Raw genomic sequence first — 14,709 nt, 5'->3', positions numbered from 1 at the left:
TAGTAGATAAATAGGTAAAAATAAGAGGGGATCCTTTGGTTTTGATAGGGTCTAACGTATTTCTGTTTCTCTCCTCTCTCCCCCCTCTCCTGTGTGTGTGGGGATGGGTGTATGGGTATGTATGCAGAATTATAGAAGCCAGAAATTAGCCTGGGTATCATTCTAGGAATGTTCTTGACCTTATTTGAAAAAGGCTATCTCCTTGACTTGAATCTTTCAATTAGGCTAAATCTGTTGGCCACTGATCCAGGGATCTTGCAAAGCATGTCTCCTTTGTGAGGTGTGTAATGCACACCACATGCTAGACATCTTTACTTCAGTTTTGGATACCAAACTCAGGAAAATATCTTATTTACAATATATAAACTGTGTTGCTCTTATTTTTGAAAAAAAAAACTGATTTTTTAATTTCATGATTTGGAAATATCTGGATTAAACTCTCTATGTTTTGACCTTGGTTTGCATTAGTCTCTTTACAGCAATTTCAGAAGTATAAATATGGAACCAGAAAATATTATATTAAATGAAACAATCCAGTCTCAGACAGGTTAATTCCCCCATGTTCTCTGTCATTTGCATACTCTAGTTCCAAATCTTCAGATAAATGTATATGACTCAATCTTCTTCAAAAGGAACACTATTTTCTAGCGTGAGTTCATTACAGAAAGGCACACTTAAGCAAATGTAGAAATCAAATGGCATTGGGGTGCTTAGTTTCAAATAGCACATCTACAACACAACTCCTGTAACTGAGGCTCAGCAGAGGGAGATATAAGGACGGAAGAATCACAGGACCATAAAATCTGCTAGGGTTTGAATTCTTCTACTACTCCACTTCTACTACTTACACTTCTGAATTCCCAACATCATGGCTGCTTAAAACAAGACCTGAGCAATCCCAGCAATATTTTGTATCCCAATGTAGATGGGGGAAATCTCATGGAGTTCACTTCTACATGAAGAACCACAAACAATTAACAAGTAGGGACAGAACGAGAACTTGTTTTACCCAAGGATGAACCCACTGATTGTTTTTCTAATACCAAGTTGTCAGCCCTAAAAACATATATATTCAGGAAAGACTGAATAAACTCAGCAGGATGTATTTGTATGTTGATTCATGTGCAAAAGCAATAACAGATAGTAACAGGAAGTCTCGAATTTGACAGAGAAATGGAGTATCTAACATGGGAGGGATATTAGAGAGGGGAGAGAGAAATTATATAATTATACTTTAACCATAAAAAATTAAAAATGAACTCAAACAAGATGATCTGGGAAATGGAAACAGAATGAAATAGTGCAATATTTGTGTTGATATCAGGCTACTGTGAACCCTGAACAGTTAGCCCTGTCCTGGAGTTCATTGTGAATATGTCTCTCCTGTAGGTACACTGAAGATGAATGATATATGGAGACATATGCTTCATTTCATGTTTAGCGATGTTTTTGCTATATAGTTTTTTGAATTATCTTGGTTTATTGTGAGAAATGGGAGCCTGATCAATTGCTCAGTTATCCATGGCTGTTTCAGCACACATAATAATAAAAACCTGTCTGCTAACATGCAGTCAGATGTAGTCATTTCCGTTGTTAGCTAGAGAGGCACTGAGTGTAGCAGAAAAGATTGGGTCCTGGTCTTTTTTGGCTCCTTATTAAGCTACACTCCACTTTACGTGCTTCTACCTATTTAGATAACCAGACCAGTTCAACATGGCAGGATGAAGAAACTGAGGTTCATGCAGTGTGGTGATTACAACAGTTGAATGCATTAGTGTGTCCCATACATATTGTGTCAACTAATACTACCCTTTGAAGAAAACATTTTTCTTGAGTTACCTGAGGCCTCTAAAAACATTATCTACTACTAGTAGTACTACTACTATTTATACTTTCCCCAAAGGTCCTGAATCCAATTACAGTGCACACTATCTTTAAACTGGCCTTTGTTTATAAACTTCCAAATGATACATTAATGACTTCTATATGGTTAACTGATTTAGAGATTCATCTGGAAGAACTGTAAAGAAAATAAGAATTGGCAACAAAAACAAAACAAAACATCTCAGCATCAGTGGATATCACAAATAAGGGGAAGAAGTATTAGAGGGCCAGAGCAACAGGATGCTTCCTGTGAGGTCACATCTTTTAGACATCATAGGGAAGCTGTTCCCACAGAATGTCAACAATTAGGCTATTTAAATGAGACCTGTGAAATGACCCTAGCTGACATTTTAACATAGATAGATGGAGGAAACATCACAAGGCCCCACTCCTAGATGAAGAGTTACAGGCAACCAATAACTGCTGAGAGGAGCAGATTAAGTCTCCATGAACGAGCATCCTAACATGCTTTTAGAAAGTTTGAAGCATTAGGATATCTAGGGATAGTGCAAAACTACAGCACTTACACATCTGTCCTTGGGTCATGAAACTTTTCCCATACATAGTGATATGATTGTTCAAAACATATCTGTATGTTTCCACATTAATTCTTGTAATTAATAGTGATATCATATTTTATTTAGAAAAATAATTGCTGATCTTTACTCACTGTAATTTTTCAGTCATCTTGTTTTCTTTCTAAAGCCTGATCCTTTGTGAAAATTGCAAAGAAACATTGCAAAGCTAGGCTTCTATTTTATATTATGTGGGCACAAGACATTGGTAAATGTTCTCTTCCAAACTGGCATTTCTAATGAATCATATTTTAATTTATAAAAGTAAATCTATTAGATTAAAAGTTTCAAAGCACCAAAGGTCTGATTTATTCAGCAGCAAATGTCATAGATCTATACTTAACACTTATAATTTTTGATGACTCGGCACCTCAGGGACTTGAGATAACGGTCAACCTTTTTTGTATCCAGGCGGAGGCAGTAGAACAGTTTATAAAATGCCAAAAGATGAGTGTCTTCATTGGAAGACCTTAGTTGTTTTAGTTCTGGCCAGACAGTATAGTCATTTTCTTCAAATCCAGGCTGAATCTAAATATAAAAGGACAGGTATTATGTACTTTGTTGATTTGGTTAGAACTTATTCCTTTCATTCATTTGTGTGTGTGTGTGTGTGTGTGTGTGTGTGTGTGTGTGTGTGTGTGTGTAAATGGACATTCATATATGTGAATTTGCGTTTATGGCTATACATTAACATAGAAACCAAAAGGTCGTCCTTTGAAATCAAAACATTACATGTTAAGATGCAAGTATGAAATGTGTCTAGATTTCTCAAGCGAAAATCTTCAACTATGGCCTTCCATAGCACTATTTTAGAAAGATTACATATACACTGTAGTCTGGAGAACAATCCGACATCACTTCATCCCATATTAAAGCTATTTAAAACCTTAGGATGAATTCAACTATTTTTTGGATGGATTCTACTATTGATTGTTCTTGGTATTCTGTTTCTTTTTAGAAGAATTTACTTTATTTTTTATCTAGAACACACCAGGAATCTGATTGCCTCTGCCTTCCCGGTGCTCAGGTTGCACAGAAAATCCACACATCATCATTCATTTATAAGGATTTTGGAATCAAAACCAGGACTTCATACTTGCAAAGCAGACATTCAAATGTATGACCAATCTCCATAGTCCTGATTGACATTACTTCTAAATTTTCAACGTTTTGCAAGAAAAGGTGAGAGTAGAAAATCAGTCAAAATTGTGTACTGTCATGTTTCTAAGCCAAGGTGTCATGAAGGTATTAGCACATAAAACTAGAAGTGAAATAAGTGTTCAGAATTTCGGGTGTCCCACTGATCCTAAATGAGGAATATGTATGCAAGACTATACAAATGGAGAACCAGCAAATTGCTATGTGACTGTAGCTATGGATTTAACCAAAGGACTTTGAAGTGAATGGGGCCAGTTCTTTCACTTTGGAGATATTTACCGCCTTCAGTACTTTCCTAGTCCGTCCTCCATACCTTAATGGGTTCTGGGAAAATGTCCCTATCACTTTTAACTTTCAACTAAATCTACTTTCCATATTATATATTTTTCCTAAACCTCAGCCACGACGAGCACTTCTTTTAATGAGTGAAGTTGCAAAGACAAAAGCATGACTGTCTTAAGGTCTTCTGAGTTAGGTAGGTGTGCCTATCCTCTCCAGGAAACCTTCTGCCCAAGTAACTGTGCACAACAGCTATTTTCTACTGAGATCACTTATGTGCTGCATTCTCAGTAAAGAACTTTTTGGGGAGTTGGTTTTATATGTGATTCCTTATTAGAACGGTTGTGAACATATTGGATAGTCTTGAAAATGAAGTTTTTAAAAATTAATTTCTTTTTCACACATGACATGATCAAAGAAATGTGAAGGGATGGCTCACCCTGCTGAGTAAAATTTTTGCTCCCTCCAGAACTTCTTGATTTCCAAAGTTAACCTCTACAGCTCTTGCCAGCATGCCATCATAGGAATCTAAGTGGGTCAACGTTGCAGGTGTTAGCAGTTTCAGTGGATACTTCCAGGCACTGGAAACATTGATGATCACTTTCAGAACGTCTTCAGTCTAAGCAAGCAGATTTTACATTTCATTGAATAAACAAAACAGCATGGTAGACACATTGTGTGTTCATGCAAAATCAAAAATTGCAATACTAAGTTTTAAGTAATAAATGTCTCTTAGAATATGATCCATATTATATAGATGTGAAGTTTAAGCCATTAAAAGATAGTTTGCTAACATAAAACTAATAGGTCTTAATAGTTTTCTAAGGACATGTCAAATTAATAATAATTAGTTTGATTGTCTACATGCCATGTGACTTATGGTGAGATTTTTTTTCTATTTAATTGAATTTCTCATCTATGATAATGAAAGATTTGCTGGATCTCCAGTATCACCAGGATCTGATTGAAACCACAGTAATGCCAACACTGAAAGTCAAAGGTCAACCAAACTGTCTTCACATTAGTGAATCAATTTGCTCATATAAAAGCTCAATGCTGATTTATGGATTATTGTAAATTATTTACAAATAAATATAGCGAAGAAAACATGCCATTAAGATAGTGATTTTCTGAGTAAACCCTACTCCATACCTCTGGCACAGCAACATGCTTGTCATTATGTCCAGCAAAAAAAAATATGACTCAGCACTGCTTTTAATACCAACATCAGTGGGTATCACAATGAAATATGACATGCCCAGTTTGTGATCATTGCCAGAATCTTGTTTGACAGCCATATCTGATTTCAGCTTCATGATATTATGCTTCTAGTCAGTCTCTTGCAATGAAAAGAAGAGTAATGGAAATCAATGCATATGGGAAAGGAAATATGTAAAGGATATTAAGAAATGGAGCAGGCTAAATGGTGAAAATTAGTTGATGGGAGGATTGTGGCAAGATGATTACTACTGAGGAATTGGGGTGGATGATGCCCAGCTTCACATTCTTGCTCGACATGCAAGGGGTCCAAGTTGTTTTTAAACTTTCTGAGCCTCAGTTTATTATTTTTCTAATAGTATCTCAAGTTACAGAAATTTGTGTGTCTAATACATGTATGACTACCAACATACTGCTTTTTGAAGTGTCTGTGAAAGTAGCTCTCTGTCAAAATTCTCTCTTCTCCCACTCTTTCTTTAATTTCCATTATTACAGTCACACTTTAAAGGAGAATAGTTTTACGTAGGAGATTGGTGCTAGTGATAAAATCATATAGAACACTTATATATGTGCAAAGTATACAGATAATCAGTTTAGTTTAAATCACAAAAAATTAATTATGAATGGTAGTCAGAGGAAGAGATAAAACAATCACCTATTAGAGCTACTGAGGAATGTAAACCCCAGCAAAATATAGGTTATCATGAGATTCGTTACAGAGTAGGCAGAGAGCCCTCTTGTTCAGCTGATGTTCAATTAAGATACAGGAGAAGGTAGGTCACTAATGTTGTATTGCATAAATAATGAGACAGCAAAGACCACGAGAGTTTCAACCCTCAACAATAAACTGCACATTGGTGATTTAAGTAGCCTGCTGACAGTGCAGGAGCCTTTAGGATTATATCATAAACACTACTGTATTTGATTTCTTCCACATAGGTATGGATGTGTATTTAACCATTAATATCCAATTCAGATCAAAATGTTTAATCCCTCTAGCGAGGTGTTGGCAAAATTATCTTCTACATGGGCAACTTAGGTGTCAGGTATAATGTAAGATGACATCTGACTTAGAGTGTGTAAGTTACCTACTGTGTGGTGCCATGCTTTTCTGCCTGTTCCTCTTTCATCATTCTATTGGATCTGAGAGTATTGTAACCACACTAGCCCCAGTAATTGCATACAGCACAGATAGCTAGAACATTGCCAACATTTCTTTGGTAAATACCAGGGAGAAAAACTTACTTTTTTTGAAGTAGGGATGGAAGTGATGTGGCATGTGTTGTTTCTGCCGTCTCTAAACAATTTTCCCTTGGCTAACTTCTTATCCTGGAGGGAATGAAATGAGTCAAGACTTTGTAATTTCCGAATAATAAACACACCCATGACAAGGTTATTAATGCATTTGATAAGTATTCAAATGTATCACATAGGGTCTGTATATAATTGAAAGAGAGGATAGAGGCAAATACTGCATGTCTACCTTTTCTTCCCATGAGGTATATAGTCGTGTGTTCCGGTCTCACAAAACCCTCCTCACCCTCTCCCTCTTCTCTTCCTGTTTGCCATTCTGAAAATCATTCTTTTGAAAGAAACTAATAAATGCTCTAGTCCAAAAGCATTTAGTATTTTAAATATCAGAATTCTAGGGTTTGAGTTGTGTGTCATCCAATAGTGTCTTTCTGTTAATACTTATGAATAATTTGTTTCCTATTGATGTGCTACTGCCAATAGATAGCTGAAAATTTCTACTGTTTTCTCAAGTAAAATGGAGGTAGAGTTGAACCGTCCCAACTTCATGGCAGATTTGTAATTCAGTTGTGTTAATGGCATCACATTTCAACGTACAAATCTGGATATCTTTGAAGAAGCAATCAGCAATGAATGAGGATAGAATTCAACATTGAATGTGATTATATTAATCAACTGAAGTTTATGTTTACTTGGGGTGCTTATTAATTTAAATATATATCAATAATAATAATCAGCAAATTTATAAAAGTGTAATGGATTTCTAGCAACACTGCACTTAAAAATTGTGAGTGAAGAAGGGATGAAAGAAACACTAATGGGTGAAAAGGACAATGGGAAGTTATATTCCCAACTCTACAGACATGGGTTTCATGTCCCTAATTTTGCTCTGTCTTTTTTGTTTTCAGTGTAGTGACCCACCAAAACAGACAAAAAAATGTATCACCAACATGAAGGAGGAAAAAATGCTCCCTTCTACACCAATATTCTGATTGTAATTAGTTACTCACAACTAAAAATCTTAAACAATGTTTCTTGACATTTGCAAGTTTCTGAACTGTTACTTTTGTTGTTGTTTTCCACTTTGCGTAGTTACAGATTAGTTTAGTTTTATTTTCTCCCAATGACTCACTGCAGGGTAGTGCTCCTATATTGGATATCTCAAGAGCACTTGCAAAAAAAAAAAAAATGCCCACACAACCATTCTTCAGACACGACCAGGAAATCACAAATCTCAGCTCCTTCCTGGCAAATTTTTCTGGACTTAATGTTCAAAGAAGACGTTTAAATGGTTATTTTTAAGGTTTATTAGAGGAAAAATTGAAAAAATAATCATTGCTTTCTTTACAAATCTTTGCAATTTCATGAAACTTCCTATATTTCCTCATCGACACTATCATAATTGGATGTTCCTATTACATATAAAACGTATTGGTTGAAATTAGATTTGTGATGCTATATAGTTAAAAGAGTAGCATTTTCTCACATATACTTTAGGGAAGAATTCTGAAATAAGTGAGATACTTACTAACATTTTATACATTTGTCGAGAAACTATACGGGTGCGATGTGAAATGGAAAGCAATTTGTAATACAACTCTTCATTGGTCATCTGGTCACCGCTTGTGGAGGTCACGTGTTCCCAAAGGAGTAGGCTTGACACCAGCAGCAACAGGCCCATCCCTGCTATACAGAGAAATGATTCTGAGATGATGTTTTCAAATAAGGTTCCATGAGCTATACTCTATGGTAAGCACTATCTGTTCTCAGAGTCCTGTGCCAAATCAGTACTGTATAATGAGTTGGGGGTATGCTCTTTACTCTGTGGGAATATAGGGAGGAAACACATTTTCACAGTTCACACCGTGAGAAATGGGTGATCCTTCAGCTTTGGCTGCTCCAGAGGAGCTTCCAAAACTTGGACACATTTGAACAGAGATGAATCCAAAGCTAGAGTCCTTAAATCATCACTATACATATTTTGATGTCTTGGGAATATAAGTACATTTTCTATTTAATAAATTTTAAGTTTATAGCTAATTGATTTTTCTTTTAAATATCACCTAAGAGTTAAGATGATTGGTATGAACATGTTCTTTTCTTTCTTATGCTGTTTTATTTGGTATATACCAAACTAGTAGAGAATCAAACTGGCCATTACTATATATATATTATCCTTTGAAACTAAATATTTTATTAAGTTTGAGTTAAGTGATCAGGCACAGGTCAAAACCCTGACAAGCCAAATAATTATAGATTTCTCAGGTAGATCTCTGTGAGTTTCAGGCCAGCCTGCTGTACACTGTACGGAGTGATTTCCAAGTTCCAGGAGAGGCTCCAAAGCTACACAGAGAAACCATGCCTCGAAAAATCAAAAAGAAAAAAAAATCTCATCTCCTTTGCCTTGAATATAAGTGAGACATGAACACATATCAGCTCTCTGCAGACTGCAACAATGATAGGTGAAAAGAAAAGATAATATACAACCCAATCTGTACCAAGTAACGCACTGCCTGCTAAAGCTTACTTAGAGGACCACAGATGAATGACACTTACAGGAGCATGGATGAGTCAATCCCAACTGCATCTCTGAGACGTTCCACCACAATGGTGTGGCCTCCAGGTGGGGAAATTGCCTACCTGAGTGCTTCCTTCCACCTCCTATATATACTAACAGACAGTAACCAAAGCCAAGCAGAGCTTGGTGGGGGGTGGTAGGGAGCACGAGGAGCAATGTCTCCAGCACAATGAGTCTCTTCCTTCAGGGAGTATAAATTCTACTTGCACCAGTCTTGCTTCAATGTGGTTTCTTCTGTTTTGTCATGCTATCTCTAGGGTTCAAGTAATTTTGCAAATCATTCTTTGTTCCATAATGACTCATGGTCATTTCTGTCAAGAGTAACGTGCTTGTTCCCTAATAATGTTTTCCTAGGTCAGGGCCTTTGTTCTTTCTGCCATCTTTCAGGTGGTTTAAATATACTCTATTCTTTGTCAGCCTTAAGCTGCCAGACCACAGCAAGCATCAGTTATTCTCACGAATGTAACAAAATGTGAATCTATGACATCAACCACCAAACACTGTAAAATATTTCTTTCAACAATGCTGGCCAAAGTTCCAGTAACCTATAGGAACAAACACAAATACTTATAAAGGTACCTTTTCAGCTACATCACATACATTTAACAAAAGAAATGATCGTGCCCTCCTTGGTGGAATATGTTTTTTCACTGTTATGACATGTGGATTTGAGATTCCAGGGTTGCCTTTTAATCAAATAGGAGAGCTATTGATTGCAACTCAACTGTTACACTAGATTTATTACAGGACACACTTTAACAGACTCCCTTATGGCTTTACCTTGTGGCTGAATGGTGCAGTTGCTAACAATTGTTGCAACAAGGCCATGAGTTCAACTCTAACCGTAAGGCAAGATTTCTAGATTTGCTATCAGTTAAACCTTGACAGATTCCCTTATGACTTTACCATGTAGCTGAATAATATAGTTGTTGACAATTTCTGGGACACAAACAGTGGGTTTTGGAAGCTTCTAGATCATTACTACGAACCTGAAATTTTCATGTTATTGAACCACAATATACAACTTCTTCAGCATTAAGACCAAAACTATATACTTCTGAAGTGCAACCAACAGCATGCACAGTTACTAGCGTCATGTGCAACCCCTTTCCCCAAACTCATAGAGGAAAAACTAAACTGACAGAAGGCACAATCATCAGTTTCAATAAACTTCTAAATACAAGGAATGACTTCTCACATGTGTGCTGATAAATTATATAATTACCATCTTGTGTTTCCAGATTATTTTTCAAATTAAAAAAGTCATGGAAAACCTGGTGTTATATAACAGAATTCTATTGATGGAAGACAGTTGGAAGAAAATGCAGTTGTAATCAAGATGAAGAATCTAGAGGGCACCGAGATTTTCACATAACTAGCACAAGATGAAAAGGCCTCAAGTCTCAGCAACTACGAAGATAAGCAGTCAATCATCTAAACGTGAATGAAAAATACTACTCTATTTAAATTTCTATAATCTACCACCATTCTGCCTTTCCTACCCTTACCTCATTGTGGCATCTTGCATTGTACTGTCCCTGTGACCAGATGAAATCGTTTGAGGTGGCTCTTGGATCAGCAAGGGCTTAAAGTAGGATCTCATCCTATTCTGTTATGCTATACGCATTACCCTCACCCCTAGACCTGGCATATGAGTTCAGACATGTATGCTCAATGGATCTTACAGATTGCTTATTTACTAAATGTGTTTGTTCAAAGGGCCTACATGAGTGAGTAATTCCCTTTACATTATCATCTTTTCTTTTTTATTTATCTTTTTTATTTTTCCATTTAAAAATTTACACTTCCTTTCCTCCTCCCATTCCCCTTCCGCTTCCCCACTCACTCTCCTCTCTCCCCATCCCTGCTTGAGAGAGGGCAGGGAACCCTGCCCTGGGGGAAGTCCAAGGCCCTCCCCCCTATATCCAGGCCTAGGAAGGTGTGCATCCAAATAGACTAGGGTCCCAAAAAGCCAGTACATGCAGTAGAAACAAGTCCCAGTGCCTTCTCAGTCAGCCCCCATTGTCAGCCACATTCAGAGAGTCCGGTTTGATCAAATGTTCCTTCAGTTCCGGTCCAGCTGGATTTGGTGACCTCCCATTAGAACAGGCACACTGATGAAAAATTCCTTTTTTTGGCTATAAAAGAAAAAAAAATCTGTAAATCCATAGTGTATAAGTTTAAAACATACCACAAAAATATATCTAGAGTTGAGAACAGGGACAGCCTGTGGTCCAGAGTACTTAAATCTCAGGAAATGTCTGGCTATTCTGACTCAGAGTCAGACTTAGATATGATCAAGACTGTGTCTGACAAACTTTTATGAAATGCATGATGACCCCAGGCATGGTTGAAAGAAGAAAATTGCACGTTTGTCTGTCCCCCAGATCAATCAGAAGGCAGAGAATCAAGTCCATTTTCTATTAGCATGATTTTTCCCCCTCTGGTTTGAGTGGCAATCATAGAAATTCATTTTATGGCTTGAAGGATCCACTTTTCCATGTATAATTTCTCCTAAATCATCAATGAGGAAGATTTATGGACAATTTTCTCTGTATTCAGATACACAGAACCTCTATATGCTGATATATTTTCCCTGATGTTTTGATTTTTGAGACTGACGTTCTCTCTCTGCGTGTGTGTGTGTGTGAAATTGTGTGTGTGTGTGTGTGTGTGTGTGTGTGTGTGTAGATACAGATGTCAGAGAACATTCTTGATTTTATTCTCAGAGAATGAAATTATTTTTAAATGCTCTCTCACTGACATGAATCTCACCATTTAGACAAAACGGACTGCTCAGCGACTCAAGGATTCCTATGTCTCTTTCCCCAGAGAAAGGATGCACATGCATGACATTTTCCTGGACATCTTTACTTTAGTTCTGAGGGGAAACTAAGGTCCCCACACGTATGAAACAAACACTCTATCAGCATATTCTTCTGATCTCATTTGTAAAGAACGCTGTGATTGTTAAATTCCATGGTATGGAGAGTTAGAGTATACTTTCTTGATCTAGACCTGAATTTGTTTTGTGCTCTTTTAAAGCTTTAAAAGAATGTACATTTAACCATGGGATACCATTTGCTCAATAGATACTATGTTCATGTTTGTGTAACACAGTACAGGTATGTTTAAATTCCCATGAGCCTCTTGTGGTTCCTGTGTTTTATTAGGTGCTATTTTAATCTTTGTTTGATCATTTGTGTTTTCAAAGCCCTGTGGATTCAACTTAGATGAATCTTTTGAGTGAGTATTATGAATTGAAATATCTGTTGTTCAGCAATTTCATCTTTGATTAAAGCCTTCATATTTAGAGATAATCTCTTGAAGATAGAGGATGTAAAAATGGAAGTAAAGAAAAAAAGATATTCTAAGTGGAGGTGAAATATTCCACCCTTCTGGGAAGCTTATTCAACTAGGAATATAAACAACTGAACAGTTTCAGGAAGGCCATAAAATCAAAATTGATCACTCACATTTAACACACACATGCACGCATGCTCTTGCACATGTGCGTGCACACACACACCTATCTGTATATAATCCAAGCACGTATACAGCATATATAAACTGCAGAGACTGACAAGGCATACTCTCAGATAGAGGAGTACATTTTTTGGCAGTTGAGGGCCCTAAAGTCCACCAAACCAACTGAGCTACCTTGAGGAAAAGAGACCTAATTGAGAATACCTTTGGGATGATCTGAAAACAGCATATCCACATTTTTGAGCTGCTAGTAACTTGTACACTGTGCCCCAAGTTTCCTGGCCCTTCACCATTGCTGGGCTGACCTTTTGATGATGCAGCTGTCATTCATCATTTTTCCTCTACATATAACCCTTCACCCATACTCCTGTAAGTAGCAATGATAAAAATCACTGTTTCATCCTGGTGGAATTTGGATATTTTTCCTTTCCCTACTTTGTGTGAATAAGCATGCTTTCATTTCTCACAATGATTAATGTCATAAAGCAATATCTCAAATATTTTACACTTGAATAAAGGTTGTGGTACTGACTTTGTTGAAGTGGGGGTTAAAAATCCATAAGAATAATATTCTTATATGTGTGTATATTTTACATTACATAAGTGTGTGTAGAGAAAATGTGAACATAAAGTGTCTTCCTATATGGTTCTTCACTTTGGTTTTTTATGATACAGCGTCTCAAATCTGTCTTGAATTTGGATATTTTGATTAGCCTGGTTTTCAGGACCAATGTGGAATTTTCATCTCTACTTGCTAGCTTTCAAACTATAGAAAGGTTCATTTCATGTAGCAAAAGGTCACCAACATCCTCACCCAACTGTTAGCCTCATTGGTTTTTATACTGACTAGCTGGACATGGAATGCCAACTATTTTAATGGTGAAATTGATGTTATGGGAGTAATAATTTGATTTAATTTAAACTACACTTTACAATGTACATAATAACTCATTCCTGGATCCATTAACTTGTTCAAAATTGTAATAATTGACATGTAATAGATCTTTAAAAAACATAATACTCTTTTTTCTGCTCCAAGTATGTAGTAGCAAATTTTTCTCTCAATACTTTTCTTCATACACATAAATTGATGAATCTCTCAACCATCATTCTTATCAAAGAAGAAACTTTATACAATATATGGTGATTCACAAAGATATTAACTACAAGTAAGCATGCAGAGTATAAAAGATTATAGATTGCCTGGCATCCAATGGGATAACTGAATCAAAACATCCCCCAACAGGCTCAGGGACCATCAGAGTACAGGAGCTTGAATCATTGTCAGAGACAGAGGTAGAATATGCCTATAATGAGACAGTATTTGCTAGACATGAGAGGGCAACTGGACATATTAATTCACAGCAGCTATGAATGTATGCACAATACCTGCATAAGATCAAGTTTGCTATTATACAATTACTGATGAGAGAGGAGTTCATTAATTAATACCCATACATGAGTAGTTATTGGCAGTTGATGCCTGCTGGGGTATGGAGAGTGAATTTTCTACAAGTACGAAGTCTCTGATAGACTACCTATGCAAAAGTATATGATCCTAGCCCATATAACACAAGACTAAACTTTGTGGATTCAGTGTAATTATAAAGAGGACATATAAAATTGGGAAGAAAACACCATGGTATACTTTGTTTTCCTATAGGTTTTGGAGGGTTGGGACAAGTTTTCTTAAAGAAGGGTGCTTAAATCTGGATGCTAATGGGTATTTTTCAAAGCTGCTGACGAGTCAGCTTTCTAGAAATGTTTTATTTTGAGAAACTTGAAAAGTTCTCAAGTTTAAGGAATGATTAATTTGGAATATTATTTTAAAAGTAGATATCCAAAATTATTTAGTTTTGTTCCTTTTTTGTTTTTTTGACATAAGGTTTCTCTGTACCTTTGGAGCCTGTCTTGGAACTATGTTTTGTAGACCACGCTGGCCTCGAACTCACAGAGATCTGCCTGCCTCTGACTCCCGAGTGCTGGGATTAAAGACATGCACCACCACTGCTTGGCCAAAGTTATTTAGTTTTAAAAGTATTTCTGGAGCTTGGGGAACTCAGTAGAAGAGGGGGAAGAAGAACTGTAAGATCAAGAAGAGTCTAAAACAGCAGGAGAATGCTGCCTGCAGAATCAACTAAGCAGGAGTCATAGGGGTTCATGGAGACTGAAGTATCAATCACATAGCCTAAATATGTCTACCCTAGGTCCTCTCCATACATATTATTGCTGTTAGATTGGTGTTTTTGTGGAACTACTAACAGTGGGAGATGGGGTGTC

The 14,709-nt window shown here is 36.6% G+C and overlaps 1 protein-coding gene across 1 annotated transcript; it reads right to left on the bottom strand.

The window, feature by feature from the left end:
• Positions 1–2,798: 2,798 nt before the first annotated feature.
• LOC101987691 (prolactin-3C1-like) lies at positions 2,799–8,046 on the bottom strand. The gene is made up of 4 exons (XM_005354989.2): positions 7,894–8,046; positions 6,360–6,443; positions 4,336–4,515; positions 2,799–2,987 (listed from the first exon to the last, which is right to left on the bottom strand). Exons 1-4 carry the CDS (start codon positions 8,044–8,046, stop codon positions 2,799–2,801), a joined length of 606 nt encoding a protein of 201 aa, XP_005355046.1.
• Between the last annotated feature and the right edge of the window lie 6,663 nt (positions 8,047–14,709).

The sequence above is a fragment of the Microtus ochrogaster genome, chromosome 16 (assembly GCF_000317375.1).
Source record: "Microtus ochrogaster isolate Prairie Vole_2 chromosome 16, MicOch1.0, whole genome shotgun sequence".
Lineage (NCBI taxonomy): Eukaryota > Metazoa > Chordata > Mammalia > Rodentia > Cricetidae > Microtus > Microtus ochrogaster.
The sequence above is the reverse complement of the archived record's forward strand: the minus strand, read 5'-3'. Positions and strand labels throughout refer to the sequence as shown.

What these genes read in the sequence shown, in the direction of transcription:
- LOC101987691 (XM_005354989.2), bottom strand. Translation starts at nt 8,046, where the DNA reads ATGGGCCTGTTGCTGCTGGTGTCAAGCCTACTCCTTTGGGAACACGTG. An exon ending in GACAAATGTATAAAATGTTA is followed by an intron (nt 6,444 to 7,893) that starts GTAAGTATCTCA and finishes CATTCCCTCCAG; the next exon opens with GATAAGAAGTTAGCCAAGGG. An exon ending in CAAAAATTTTACTCAGCAGG is followed by an intron (nt 2,988 to 4,335) that starts GTGAGCCATCCC and finishes TTTTATATTTAG; the next exon opens with ATTCAGCCTGGATTTGAAGA.